This window comes from Tympanuchus pallidicinctus, unplaced genomic scaffold (assembly GCF_026119805.1).
Source record: "Tympanuchus pallidicinctus isolate F22 unplaced genomic scaffold, pur_lepc_1.0 scaffold4, whole genome shotgun sequence".
Classification (NCBI taxonomy): domain Eukaryota; kingdom Metazoa; phylum Chordata; class Aves; order Galliformes; family Phasianidae; genus Tympanuchus; species Tympanuchus pallidicinctus.
In genome coordinates, this window is record NW_026294758.1 from 39,853,589 (window position 1) to 39,866,384 (window position 12,796).

At 35.8% G+C, this 12,796-nt stretch overlaps 1 protein-coding gene across 7 annotated transcripts in view; it reads left to right on the plus strand.

The window, feature by feature from the left end:
- APBA1 (amyloid beta precursor protein binding family A member 1) overlaps positions 1-12,796 on the plus strand; it is an 80,218-nt gene that overhangs the window by 58,271 nt on the left and 9,151 nt on the right. For 5 of the 7 annotated variants that reach the window (XM_052700645.1, XM_052700651.1, XM_052700652.1 and 2 more), the window contains exons 3-8: positions 1,305-1,406; positions 4,415-4,454; positions 6,567-6,712; positions 10,115-10,147; positions 11,262-11,348; positions 11,912-12,097. In XM_052700645.1, coding sequence (XP_052556605.1) covers positions 1,305-1,406; positions 4,415-4,454; positions 6,567-6,712; positions 10,115-10,147; positions 11,262-11,348; positions 11,912-12,097 — 594 coding nt within the window. The remainder of the gene's footprint in view (positions 1-1,304; positions 1,407-4,414; positions 4,455-6,566; positions 6,713-10,114; positions 10,148-11,261; positions 11,349-11,911; positions 12,098-12,796) is intronic. The other 2 variants (XM_052700648.1, XM_052700650.1) reach the window with 2 other exon arrangements.

Below are 12,796 nucleotides of genomic sequence, written 5' to 3' on the forward strand. Positions count from 1 at the left end.
GTACTCTCATATGTTTTGGTCACCATCATTAATTCCAGCGCAGTGTTGTGTCACGTTTGCATTCCAGTTTGCCCTTCTGTGGTACCTCACTATGGCGTTCTTTGTCAGCATTCATCAGGAACAGCTTCTGGTTAGAATAGCCTTTCCCACATTTACCAAAATACTCACTGACAGATCACATAGAGCTGGAAATTTGATGATACTGCTTTGTATGCTGTTCCATTTGTTTTTATACTGTGATGTTCTAATATGATGATGCTGAATGACTAGGAAATGGTATGAGACACAGGTTATGGGTTAAAGGCTATGGGTTAAAGAAGTAAAGGAAATTAGGAAATTTGATGTAGGAGGCATGTATGTTATTTAGATCATAGAATGAACTGTGCAGTGTTTACAGAGTTTGTAAATCCTCCAGATTGAAGAACCATTGATTATACTGGTACTGTATAGCCATTTAGTACATTAAGAAGTCCTTGAGTATGTTAGTATTTCTTTGTACAGTTAATAAAAGGTATTTCTAAAGATAGTGGAACTGACATTTATGGACAAGTTTTACAGCCTGCTTCTGCTTAAATGAAATTAATTTACTACTTCAGGTTTATTATGCCTGAAAGTCTTTGTGCTGCTAGGGGAAACTGCAGTCTTCCATCTTTACAGCTTAACATTTAAGAGTAAGTTACCTTTAGCAGAATCTCTTCTCTGGTTGTGATCAACTCGCCTGTCTACCATCACAGCTTAGTTCTGCTTAATGACTTCATATTTTCTTTCCTAAATGTCAGAATTCTAGAACATGGGTCTGTGTTGCTCACAGCTTTCAGTAAGCTCACAGAATCATTTGCCTGTATGTAACAGGAATTTCTTGCGCAACTGGCAGCCCTGTGACTGCAGTGTTGCTGAATGCTGACAGTAAATGTAAGCAGTTGGCCCAGTGCCGCAGGCAATCCTCCATTTACCTCACAAAAATGATGTTATGACACACTTTTTGGCTCGGTCTTTATTGCTGTTGTGTACAGATTTTCAAGTCTTCCACCTGTTTATTTTATACATTACTGATAAATAAATGGTTTTTTGAAAAGATTTAGCTGTTCAGACCAAGTCCAGTGAGGTACTGAGTTACATGTTATCATTGTGATAAAGTCAAGGGTTACAACATCTCAAAAATGTTTGTCCTGTTTTGTTTTTTATTTTTCCTTTTTTTCACTCATTTCTTATTTCCTCTGCCAAGTGAGAGGAAATTATGAAAGAAGAATTTCTACATTGTTCACTCAGATCATTATTTAATTTTATTTTCTTGCCATGTCTAGTCTCCATCTCCAGATTCTTCTTCACCTCGGGGTGCTGAGTCGTCAAGTAGGCAACATCACCAGGATGTCTGCAGTACAGCAGAGCCCTCCACTAATAAAGAGGTAGAGTGAAACCTTTTTAAAAGCCACAGTCTTGTTCATGCTGCTCATGCCTTTTTGTTGTCATTCCGCTCCTAGACCTGTGCAATCCCTTCTCTTCTGTCAATACTACAACAAACTACTGATTTACAGCTGATTTACAGCTTCTTCCCCTTGTGCTTGCCTGGCTGTCCAACTGAATTTCTAACATTCTTCAGAATGGTTATCATGACATTTCTGACTCTGTTTGGCTGCTGCAAAATTTACTTACCAGGCTGGAAGAAGAACAGAAGAAATCACTTTTGTATTAGAGACAAATGAAGGAGCTTCTTTCTTTTTTCCCATTCAAAATGTCTTCCAACAAAGAAAGTAATGTTTCTCAGAGAGGTGAATAATCCTCCTTAAATAAAATTAGTTTAGTAATTTTTTCTACTTAGTATATTAACATTACTATATTAGCAGACAGAGCTGTTGGAAGAACTAAATGTGATCTGATGATAATTTGCCAGTGATTCACAGTCAGAATTCAGGAGTTCTTGACTCCTCAATAAAGCTTTGCACAATGCAGCTAAATACTTTCTTACGCATTATTTCACCTATTAGCTTTTTACAGCATGCTAGTTCCACCTACTCAAAATTTGGTTTATTTTCCTTTTTTTTAATCAGTGGATTGCGTCATTACATTTTTAGCTGCAGTATTGTTAGCTTCTTCAAGCGTTTAGCTTTCTTCAGCTTATAAATTTTGATACTTCATGTACTTTCTAACTATTAAATATTTTTAGATAAACTTACTCAGGGGAAAAATGTGGAAAACAAGATAAGGTGCTGCTCATTTCAGTTTTTAGTATGTGTTCACGCATGGTGACAGTTAATCCTGGTAAACCTGGTAAAATCCACAGTAGGATGAATAAGTCCATTTGTTCCTCTCAAATGAGCAATAGTGCCTGCTTTAGTATCTTCATGCAAGAGGAGTGATAAAACAGAGTCATAGTTTTGGGGAATTCTTTCAAGATCTTAATAAAAACCTTTTTCTAAGGTACAGTTTGTATAATGCTATGCCAAAAGGCAGTAAAAATACTAACAAGAGTAATGAAATATTGATGATCTCAGCATTTCATTATTTTTGGATAATTAAAAGGTGTAGATTTCATCTTATTAGCAGTTTTGCCTGTTTCTTTAGTATTCCTGTGGCCTTAGTGGAATATCCTTTGACCTGGATAAAGAACAAAAGAAAAAGTATGACTTTTTGGTGAGAGTTTTCACTGTAAGAGTGTGTGTAATGACAGTTTAATGGTTTTATCTTGAGAAGAAGTTGTATCCGCTAGCCAGATGGCTGAATAGTTGCCAAATCTGTATTTATAAACTTCGGGCACACTGTTTGAATTAAAAAAAAAAAAAAAAGTTTATCAGAAAAGACATTTCTTTGCATAAACTATCTGTGGTGTGCAGTGGATTTGTCCTCTGGTGTGGTCAGCGTCCGTCTGTTAAATAGCCTTCTTAGCTACATGCGAGTAGCAACAGCAAATGACTTTTGAGCCTGTATAGGTAGGTGGTGCAGTAAAAAACATTAATCTGAAGAGGTGAAAGAGCCACACATCTGTGAATGAATGTCTCTATCTACGCAGCAGCTGATATGCCTTGGCAGCAGGAGATGGTGGTTTACTGACATCTTTATTTATGTTAGTACTACCTCTGGTGGGGAGTCTTCTTAGTTTTGCAGTACAGCTTAGTCATTTTTAGAAGGAACAAGTACTTAAGGGTTGCACAGACTGTTGACTGTCATGTATGTTTTGCTTTTCTTTCTTGAGTGGTTTTTATAGCAAGACCAGTATCGGTGCTTGAAAAAAAAAATTACTTGCATGTATTTTCCATTTGCAAAAATGGAAAAAACTTTTTGGGATTAGTCTGTCAATTAACAGAGACCTTCCTGGTCTACCTATATTTATCACTATCATACAGAACCTAGTAAGTTTCCTTCAATAAAGGAGACTAATTTTTCATACTGGTATAAATATGAATATGTATAACTGCACCTCGAAACTGTCTAAGATACTGTGCAGTATTCTGACTATATGTGGCACTTCTTTTAATACTACTGAATTGGACAGTCATTGAAGGAGTTACTGCTGATACAAATCAGTTATATGTTCATTAAAGTTTTGTAATCCTTGGGCTATCCAAAATTCTTACTTGCGATGCTTGTGATATCAGCATCTATTTCCATTATTTATTGTCATCTGTATGTGGCATACTGAATTTTCTTTGATAACTTTTCCAATGTTAGTATGTTATTGAGTATAATAACATGGTGAGTCTTACTGAATTTGTAGCTTTCAGGTGTTTGAAGTGTTAGCCAGTGTGTTTCATACGGAAAGCTGCAGCTGGAAATAAGGTCTTCCTTTGCACTGTGTATTGACATATACAAAATAAGTTTTTTGAACCATTCACCTTTTAGAGAATTGAAGGTAGCAAATATATTCTTATGCTTGATGCAGTGTAAATAGAGCTGGTGTCAAAGTTCTAGTGGCTTCAATTATACCACAGAATATAAAATTTGAAATGTTTTTAATAGGCTGTGTGACGTGAGGGATATATGTAAAAACAATCGTGATGAATAACAAAATTTGGTTAATGAATAACTAACTGAGCTGATTTTTTGGTCATAAAAAAGCATAAGGTAATTTTGTATGTTTCTACATGGCATTCATTTGTGGTGGGAAAACTCTGATCTTTGAGGTGTGATGTGTTTTCCTGCGTACCTTTAGATTAGTGAAAGCAGAGCGCCATTTGATAGTTAATATGCTAACAGATACCAGCATGTAACTGAAAACTGAGCTTAGCATTTTGCCTGATACCTAAACATGTAAATGGAATACACTGAACTTACGTACCTGGTTCAAGTCTGAAAGTACCAGATAGAATAGTAAATCTTAATATACAAGAATCTTCCTTTAGTAACTTTTTTTTCTTTTTGGCATGGAGAACTTTTTAATCTGTATATGCACATGCTCTGTTCTTTGTCTTAATTACAGTCCAGAAAAAGCTTGGCTTCATTTCCAACCTATGTTGAAGGTAAGGTGGTTCTACGATTTCTAAATATTTTTGCATCTCTTAAGAATTCCAGTATTTATAATGCATAAAATTTTATTTTCATTTGCTGAATAGAAAAGCTACTAGAATTGGGTGCACCGATTTAGATCAAACTGTTTTCAATCTGTAGCCTGAGCTAAATCCTATTAGGCTCTTTCTGAACTTCAGGAATATGCATACATTCTGTTTTTTAGTGTTTCATTCCAAATTCCTGTCTGATCCACTAGGCTTTTATCAGAATCTCATAAAACACTGCTAAATTTTTTATGGTAAATAAAGAAAAGAGGTTAAGCAAGATGACTGTAGTGCTCTGTCTAGCACTAATTTGAAGTGTCATGCTCATTCCAATCTCAGTTGGATTAATTAGCAAGATTGAATTAATGGGACTAATTGGTAGGCCTGTCAGAGGAGATCTGCACTGCTTTACAGCTACTTGTCCTCTAATTACACAATGCTTCCTGTATTAGAGGTCAGATTGTAATAGGGATGTGTTTATTGAGAAAGACGTGAGAAAACGAATTACCTACTACCTGAACTCATGTTACCTTTTGTGTGAATCTGCACTCCACGCAGACAAACAAAATGATAAATTCAGTTATGTTGTTATGGGTGCACAACAGAAGCCAAACATTTGAAGTTTCATTTGTTGTTCTGCCCCACTAGCAGTTGCAACGTGTGCTTTACAAAGTGCTGGAAATAGAGTTGGTCGTTTTGACTGTCTTGGAATTTCTTGGATGGCTTTACAGTTTGCTGTATTTAAATAATTAGTGGGATTATCAGCCATTCCCTTTAGACTACGAATTGATTGTTCTACTAATCTCTTAGATCTGTTATTCTATTATTAAAAATTACTTGCATTTCTTCAGGGCTCAAGTTTCTCATGCTTGTTTTAAGTGATTGTTGGTCTCTTGTATTATAATTAAAACAGAATTGGCATTGTAAGTAATGTTAAACTTTGGGCTCCATCGCCTCATTTTTCAAAAAAAAAAAAAAAGCCTTGAGCTAATGAAAACTCCTTTCTAACATTTTAGGGGTTTTTTTTGTTTGTTTTTTGGGTTTTTTTGCTTTGCTCCTAGAATAGAAAACTTAAAAAAGCCCTCAAACCCAACTACTTTTGCCAGATGAATTATTTAAGAAGATATACATTTTCACTTGTCTTGAACATCAGTTATCTTTTCTTCACTTCTAAGGAAGCAAGAAGCTCAGCTCGACCAGATTTCCTTTGGGATCCTGACAATTCTAACATGTAGCAATGTGTTAAATTGCAACATACAGTTGCAGTTTTAGATACGCAGTTTTTGTGTGGTGTGTTTGGCAATTATATCTAAAAGTTGCAGATAACAAATGCTGCTTTATAATGATTTAAATTGTTAGGCATTGAGTACTTCCTCACCCTCTGACTTTCCAGAGAAGTTGATGAAAATCAGATGATAATCTTTTGGGACTTCAGTGCTGCTTTTTCCCACTGGAACATCCTGCGCTCTGTATATGTAGCAGCATTTTTACTGCATTCTGTACTTTCCCTTAATATCCTTGTTGAGACTGAGAATGATTTTTAAAGGCCTGTGAGATAAAAGTAATTTGTTTAATTGCGCTATCAGTCTCCTTGATAAGAGGAGGTGTTGGTACCTGTAAAGCATTGCCAGGGACGTTCCTCTGCCGTGTACTAACTGTGGCTGACAGTGAGCAAGTAACTGATGGCTATTCTTAAATTGCACCCTTTCTCTTTTAGTTATAACTGTCTTAGAATTGCAAGGAGATTTTTGGTGGATGAGAGAAGAGCTTATTACCATGTCTCTTTGAAACAGCAAAAGCTGTGAGAGATTTTGCTATAAGGTGATTCCTTTCAAGAAGAATGACCTATTGTAAGAGACAGATTGGATTAATGATTACAGTTTTTGTAATCATTGTGGAAGAGATGTTGAGAGCTTTTACGTGGTGTGCTCTGAAAGAACTGTTTGCCATGTTGTCATGGGAAACTGTAGTAATTTAGAGGAGCATTTACAGCCACCAGGTGCAGGCTCAAGCTGTCAGTGTTGTATTTTGCCATGATTCGGTGTGATTTTCTGCAGTGATCTCTCTCCTTTGTTTCAGTTCCTGGACCGTGCGATCCTGAAGACCTAATTGATGGAATCATTTTTGCTGCCAACTATCTTGGTTCAACTCAGCTCCTGTCTGATAAAACTCCCTCCAAGAATGTGAGAATGATGCAGGCTCAGGAAGCTGTCAGCAGAATCAAGGTGAGGAATGATTCCGGCTACTTTTCATGCTGTACCTTTAAATTGTGGATATGTAAGCAGTAGTCTTCTTGTGTGGGGTTGTCTGTGATTTCAGGAAGGTTAAGTGCCTTATTTTTCTGCAAGGTAAATCAGTTACGTAGTGCTGCTTTTTGAACGTGAGTTATAAAGAAAAGTTAACGAGTCTAAGAAATTCATTAGCAGAATAAAGTTCTTTTTGAGGTTTCTGTTATGCCTCAGCACTGCTGTGCCTCAACATGGAAGGAATCTGTTCAGCTTATTTCACTCATCAAATCCATAATTTATACATTTAAATGAACAGGCTTGCATGTTCTTGGTTACAGTAAATTTGTCGTAGGTCCTAGTAGTTGTACAGTTGACCTGGTAAAAGCAAGCTTGTGCGCATAATTTTCTGAAACTAAGTGAATTTCAGAAAATTGTTTGCTTACTGCATGGCACACAATACCATTGCACAGTTCTTTGGCTGATTATGTTCTTCTACATGAAGGAAATGCAAATGTGCCCCTCTGCCCCTTGAGATCTTTGGTGTTGGTTTTGATTGATTTTGTTGGCGATTGCCATTCAAGCCAAACGTTTTAGTGAGAGCTTCATTATGACAAATAGAGTTCTTGCTCCTAGGTTAATCACTACTTAAATAGCCAAAGTTTATGAATTAAGACAGATCTTAGAAAAATCTGTAAACTTAAGAGTATTGGAAAAGAAGGAACAGCTTTGTTTAAGGCTTGTTGTGCTCACATACCTTCTAATCTCAGTGTGTTCCTTTTGAATTTAATAATTCTTCTAATGCTTCCTTTTAGATGAGCAGTTAGACCACATACTAATTCCTTCAAAATATGAACAAACTTTGAAAACAGTTCTTCATACTTTTTCTTTAAACAAGTACCTCTGCAGATAAAAGCAGAAGAGTTGAGGGTTTTGGTGCATGGACATATAACTATGTGAAGTCAACATAAGTTGCAACAGATACAATGCTTTGAAGGCATTCATCAAGCTTAATTGATTTCATACTACCACCAAGAGGTACTTTTAGTTTTAGGAAAGGAATTGAACTGTTTTCTGACTGTAGTCTTACTCATTTAAATGGCATGGAAAACAATGTTGTTTACTTGAAATTCATACTTGAAGTTTAATACTTATGGCAGTATAGGAAAAAAAAACTTCTGTGTTTACAGTTCACATCTGATTTGTGCAGAGCTGATGCTACAATTTGCATACAGAGGAACAGCTTTCTGTATTATTTTTCATCGGGAGATTCGTCAAATTCGAGCTATCAAATAACTGAATTGCTAAATGTACCTTAAGATGCGCCAATAATTTAATTTTCCACATATTTTGTTTACCAGGTATCTTTCATGTGTTTGATAAGTTGCAGTACATTTTTTGTAGAAATTAAATGGCCTGAGAATATCTAAGCCGAAAAGTGAAATCTTGTTGATATTTAAAGATTTAAGATTTTGAGTACTGTGAGTATTATGTGGTTACATTTTGTTTAGGTGAAGAGGCTCTTTGTATTTAAAAAATATATCGTTATGTTTAAATCAGGTAGCTTCTTTCTAAGCACACTGAAATAATCTTCTGGTCTTCATTAGCAAAATAACAATGAAGAAGATTTGACTGATAGTCTATAATGTGAAATTATCCTAATTTGATGAGGTGGTGGTGGTGGTTTTTTTTTGTGAACTGTAACTTCTTTCATGACATTTCTGTGTAGTGTCAAATCACTTCTTAGTATCAGTTGCTCCATGTCATTACCTTAGTTCTATGAAATACTTGAAAATCATTCTTCAAAAAGAGTAATACAGAGTATACACTCTCATTGGAACAAAGAGCAGAATTTTGAATTTCTCATCTTTGCAGCCTATACTTTTCTACTTTTGTGAGGTCGATCATTATGTACAGTTTGGGGGAAGAGGGAGGGGAAAATTGTGTGGAAGGGGATCTTCATTTTGGAGAAGGGTTTGAGTCTCATTAGTGTCTCCCCCTTGCCCGGTGTATACCAGGACTCTATTATTCAACATATGGATAGAACTTCTCAGTACCAATGTAAATTAATATAATGCAGAGCCTTATAAATTAATATAATGCAGCATGAAGCTGTTCTAATTGCTTTTGCAGTGGTTTGTTATCACCAGACTATCCAATATTACTCCATTTGGAAAAGATGACTAAAAACCTATGTGAGAATATTTTTTCATGTTTGTAAATAAGCAGCACGTCTAAAATTTCAGTAGCTGCATTCAGATTCGTTTACACTAAAATTGACAGAATAAAGAGGTGAGCGTCTATGTAAATTTTCTTTGTGTCTCTTGGTTGAGGCTTCCTTTTTGTTCTTCATAAAAGCAGCTAGCTATGAATTTCTCTTCATGAATGTTGCAATGCTAGGCCTCTACAAGAATGCCTGTAAGTTTAATTGGCTAACATTAATTGTTGGAAGTAAAAGGATATCTGCGTGCTTAATGAGTATTGCATTTCTTTAGTAAGCAGGTTCATAAGTTCATTTCACCTTGGTTTGAATAATGTTTGCAAGATCATAAGAAAGGTGATGTTTGTTTGTGTTGTTATTGTCACAGCAGCAGTGTGTAATACACTTGTTGCAGTGGGGCAGTATATGTTTGGATATAATTCAGTGGAACTAGTGACAAATCAGTGACAAGAGACTGTTCTCAGAGGCTGTAGCTATGAAGTACATGCTTTTCTTGAAAAAAACATGATGATATGCAGTTGTCAGAGGAAATCTTTGTTCAGAAATGTAATGTGAATGCTGGCAATGGGTATATTTGCACGTGAGGAGGAGAAAACGGAGGTGAAGGTTAGCTTCTGTTGCTTCTGTCACGCTGTTTTTCTGGGAGAAACTACTGAAGTTTTATAATGTGGGATTTTTTTGTTTGTTTTTTGTTTGATTGGTTCTAAGATTGTGATGTGGGGGTTTTAGGCAACTTCTAGTTTAAATTCCTTAGATCAGAAAACAATGGAATAAAATGGTTAAAACTCTTCTTTCACTGTCTATCCAGGTGTTGCTTCAAAGGCTGTACTCATGGCTTCTACTACTGCAAATGAGGGAGAGCTGCTTTTTTTTCCTCTCTTACAAACAAGCAAATAAGCAAAAACCTGTTTGTTGAGAGCAGTATCTTGAATGGAAAAAAAATAATACTTTTGTATGTTTCTTGACTGATCTTCTCAGTGTGGTTTCTTTTCATGTTTTAAAGTGGTTATGATAAACTTGGATAAGTGAAGAAAAAGAAAATTAATCTGAGTTGGGATTAATTTAGAGCAGCTAGATGTCTGTGAGCCCTGGCATTAGCATGCAGATTCCTGCTTGACTTGGAGTCTCTGTAAATTCTTCTCTAACCGTTCTCCTGTCTCTGTTTATTCCATGCTAAGCAGATGGCCCAGAAATTAGCCAAAAGCAGGAAGAAGGTGCAGTACAAACTCCATCAGCTTTATTTTATGCCTGTTATTTTGTTTTCTGGGAGATTTTTCTGCCTTTCTTTTTATTTTGTGTTATTTTCTGCATCCAGCAAGTTTTTGTTTGTTTTCTTTTTTAAGATTATTTCTGAGCCACCATACAAGTTGACATTTCTCAGAAATCAGTTGCCTGGTTGGCCTTTTTTTGTTGCTTATCATTAGCCATTTCATGTTAGAAATAGAGTAAAAATTGGAATTATCAAATGGTTACAGGCAGTACCTAAAATCCATGCTAAAGAAACAGGACTAACACAGAAAAGGTTGTAACTCTGTAAAATGACGGATTAAAAATGAATCTATTTTTATTTTATCTTTTATCTAGATAAAGAATTATTTGTTTGATTCACAGATATGTCAAATTGCTGGATGCAAAAAAAGTTTACATATACATGGTAATCTGCTGATAATGGCTTACTTTAATAACAAGTTTTCTTTATGGAGATTTTAAATACCTTTTAACAAATCTTAACTTGTAAAAAAAAATAAATTACAAGCATTGGCTTTCTGCTGACACACATCTTATTTCTGTGCTGGGATTGATGCTTGATTAGTACATTGTCTGATTGTGAAGGCTTTCTTACCAGAACTGCCCTATGAATTGCTTAGACCCACCTTTGGTATGTTTTCTTTCCATTGGTCTGAGCAGTCACTGTAAGCTTAAAAAGAAGTTCCTCAGGCAAGAGTAACTGTTAGGTGTTTCTGTTGCTGGTGTGAAAAAAAATTCTTTAAAGTGGGATTGCTAATGTGGCAAAAATGGGAGAATCATACTAATTTGCATGAAATATCTATACAGTTCAAGTTGCAGTCACATATAACTTTATTGGATCAGTAAAGATACCAAGGAAGTTTTTATGGGGTTAACAATTGTTTGATATCCAATTCACTTTCATAAATCCGTATGTAGTTTCCATATCTTTGTGTTTCTCTTTAGCTTCTGCAGTCTAATACTCTATCTTGCATTGCTGTTCTGGTGACTGTGTTTTAGTACACCCCTGCTTGTGATCTAACATCATTAGTAAGGATGCTACTTTGTGTGTGCATTTGACTCTAATTCATTTAATTGCAGGCTCCAGAAGGGGAATCTCAACCCATGACTGAAGTGGATCTCTTCATTTCTACACAGAGAATTAAAGTACTGAATGCAGACACACAGGTATACACAAGGATACCTTTGTAACAGTAGGCTACTGAAATAGACTTTCACCTGTCTGCCAGAAGTTGTTTTTAAAGAAGTGCTGGCTCTTTTATTTCCCTGTAGGATTTCTTAGGAAGAAATCCATGTTCAAGAGCCATGTCATATAATCGATTTTCTGGTATGTCTGTAGTTAAATTATTAGAAATTTCAGGTGAACTGACTGCAGTCAGCTCACTTTTTATTAGCTGTCATGTGGCAAGTATTGGTTGTGCCCATAGTAGCCAGGAATGGTTGGCTGTGATAATTTGAAAGCTGTAGTGCTTTGCACATTGAATCTGTACATCCCCAGCATATTCAGGTTCTGATATTGAGGTTTTTGTGTAAATTTGAATTCATAAAACATGTTTTTTGCTTTATTCCTTTGGAAAGCAAAACTCCTGTTTTCTATTGGGGTCTTCTTTTGTGTATGGTTCTTTGTATGGGCTTCACTTAACTGAGGTCTTATGTTGACATAGTACTCAGAGTCCAGTAAAAACTTCACTGAAACAGCTTCTCAGATTGTTTTTTTTTCTGTTCCCTAGGAAACTATGATGGATCATCCTCTGCGGACCATTTCTTACATCGCAGATATAGGGAATATAGTTGTTCTGATGGCTCGCAGGAGAATGCCACGGTCTAACTCCCAGGATAATGTGGAAGCATCTCACCCTTCCCAGGATGGAAAGAGACAGTACAAAATGATTTGCCATGTCTTCGAGTCGGAGGATGTAAGGAATTACCTGTTTCATAATTTTCAAGGGGTGGAAATGTAAGCGCATCTTGGTAGGCTTGAAGTCCACTAGGAAGTGATCCTGTTTGTTCATTAATCACAGCAAGATATTTCATCTTGCTTTTTGTTGGCATGTTTGGATCTTACATTTTAACCACAAAGTTGATGTTTATAGAAAAGCTTCCCATTTTTAAGTTTCCACATTATCTTTCTGTAACAGTGATAAGGAGGTTCCATTGTCACAGTTTACTTATGCAAGTTCATAATTCATTTATAAGAATGAATGCCTATTGAAGATGCTTGCTTTCCTAGGGAATTTCTGATCTAAATGTCACCTCATAGATTACTGCATCTGAGAAACATCCTTTTGTTTTGGTCTGTTTTTCGTTTGAGTTGAAGAGTAGATGCTGCTATTGTATTGAAAGGCAGCTAGGAAAGTTTTTAATTCTAGTACCCCCAAAGTAGTCATGACAGCTGTGTGAATGTGGTGTAGGTTTGCTAAGTTTAACATGCTTGTTACTAACCTTCATATCCTGTTTTCACAAGTGCTATTTGTAGCATGGTGGTTTTATGCACTTCGTAAAGCTGGGTTACTGACATATAAAATCAAACACAGACTGAAGTGGCTAGAGATAGAGTTGGTCTCATAATCTGGTTAGCTTACACACAGTGTTTCAAAAAATTTGGGAAGATAAAA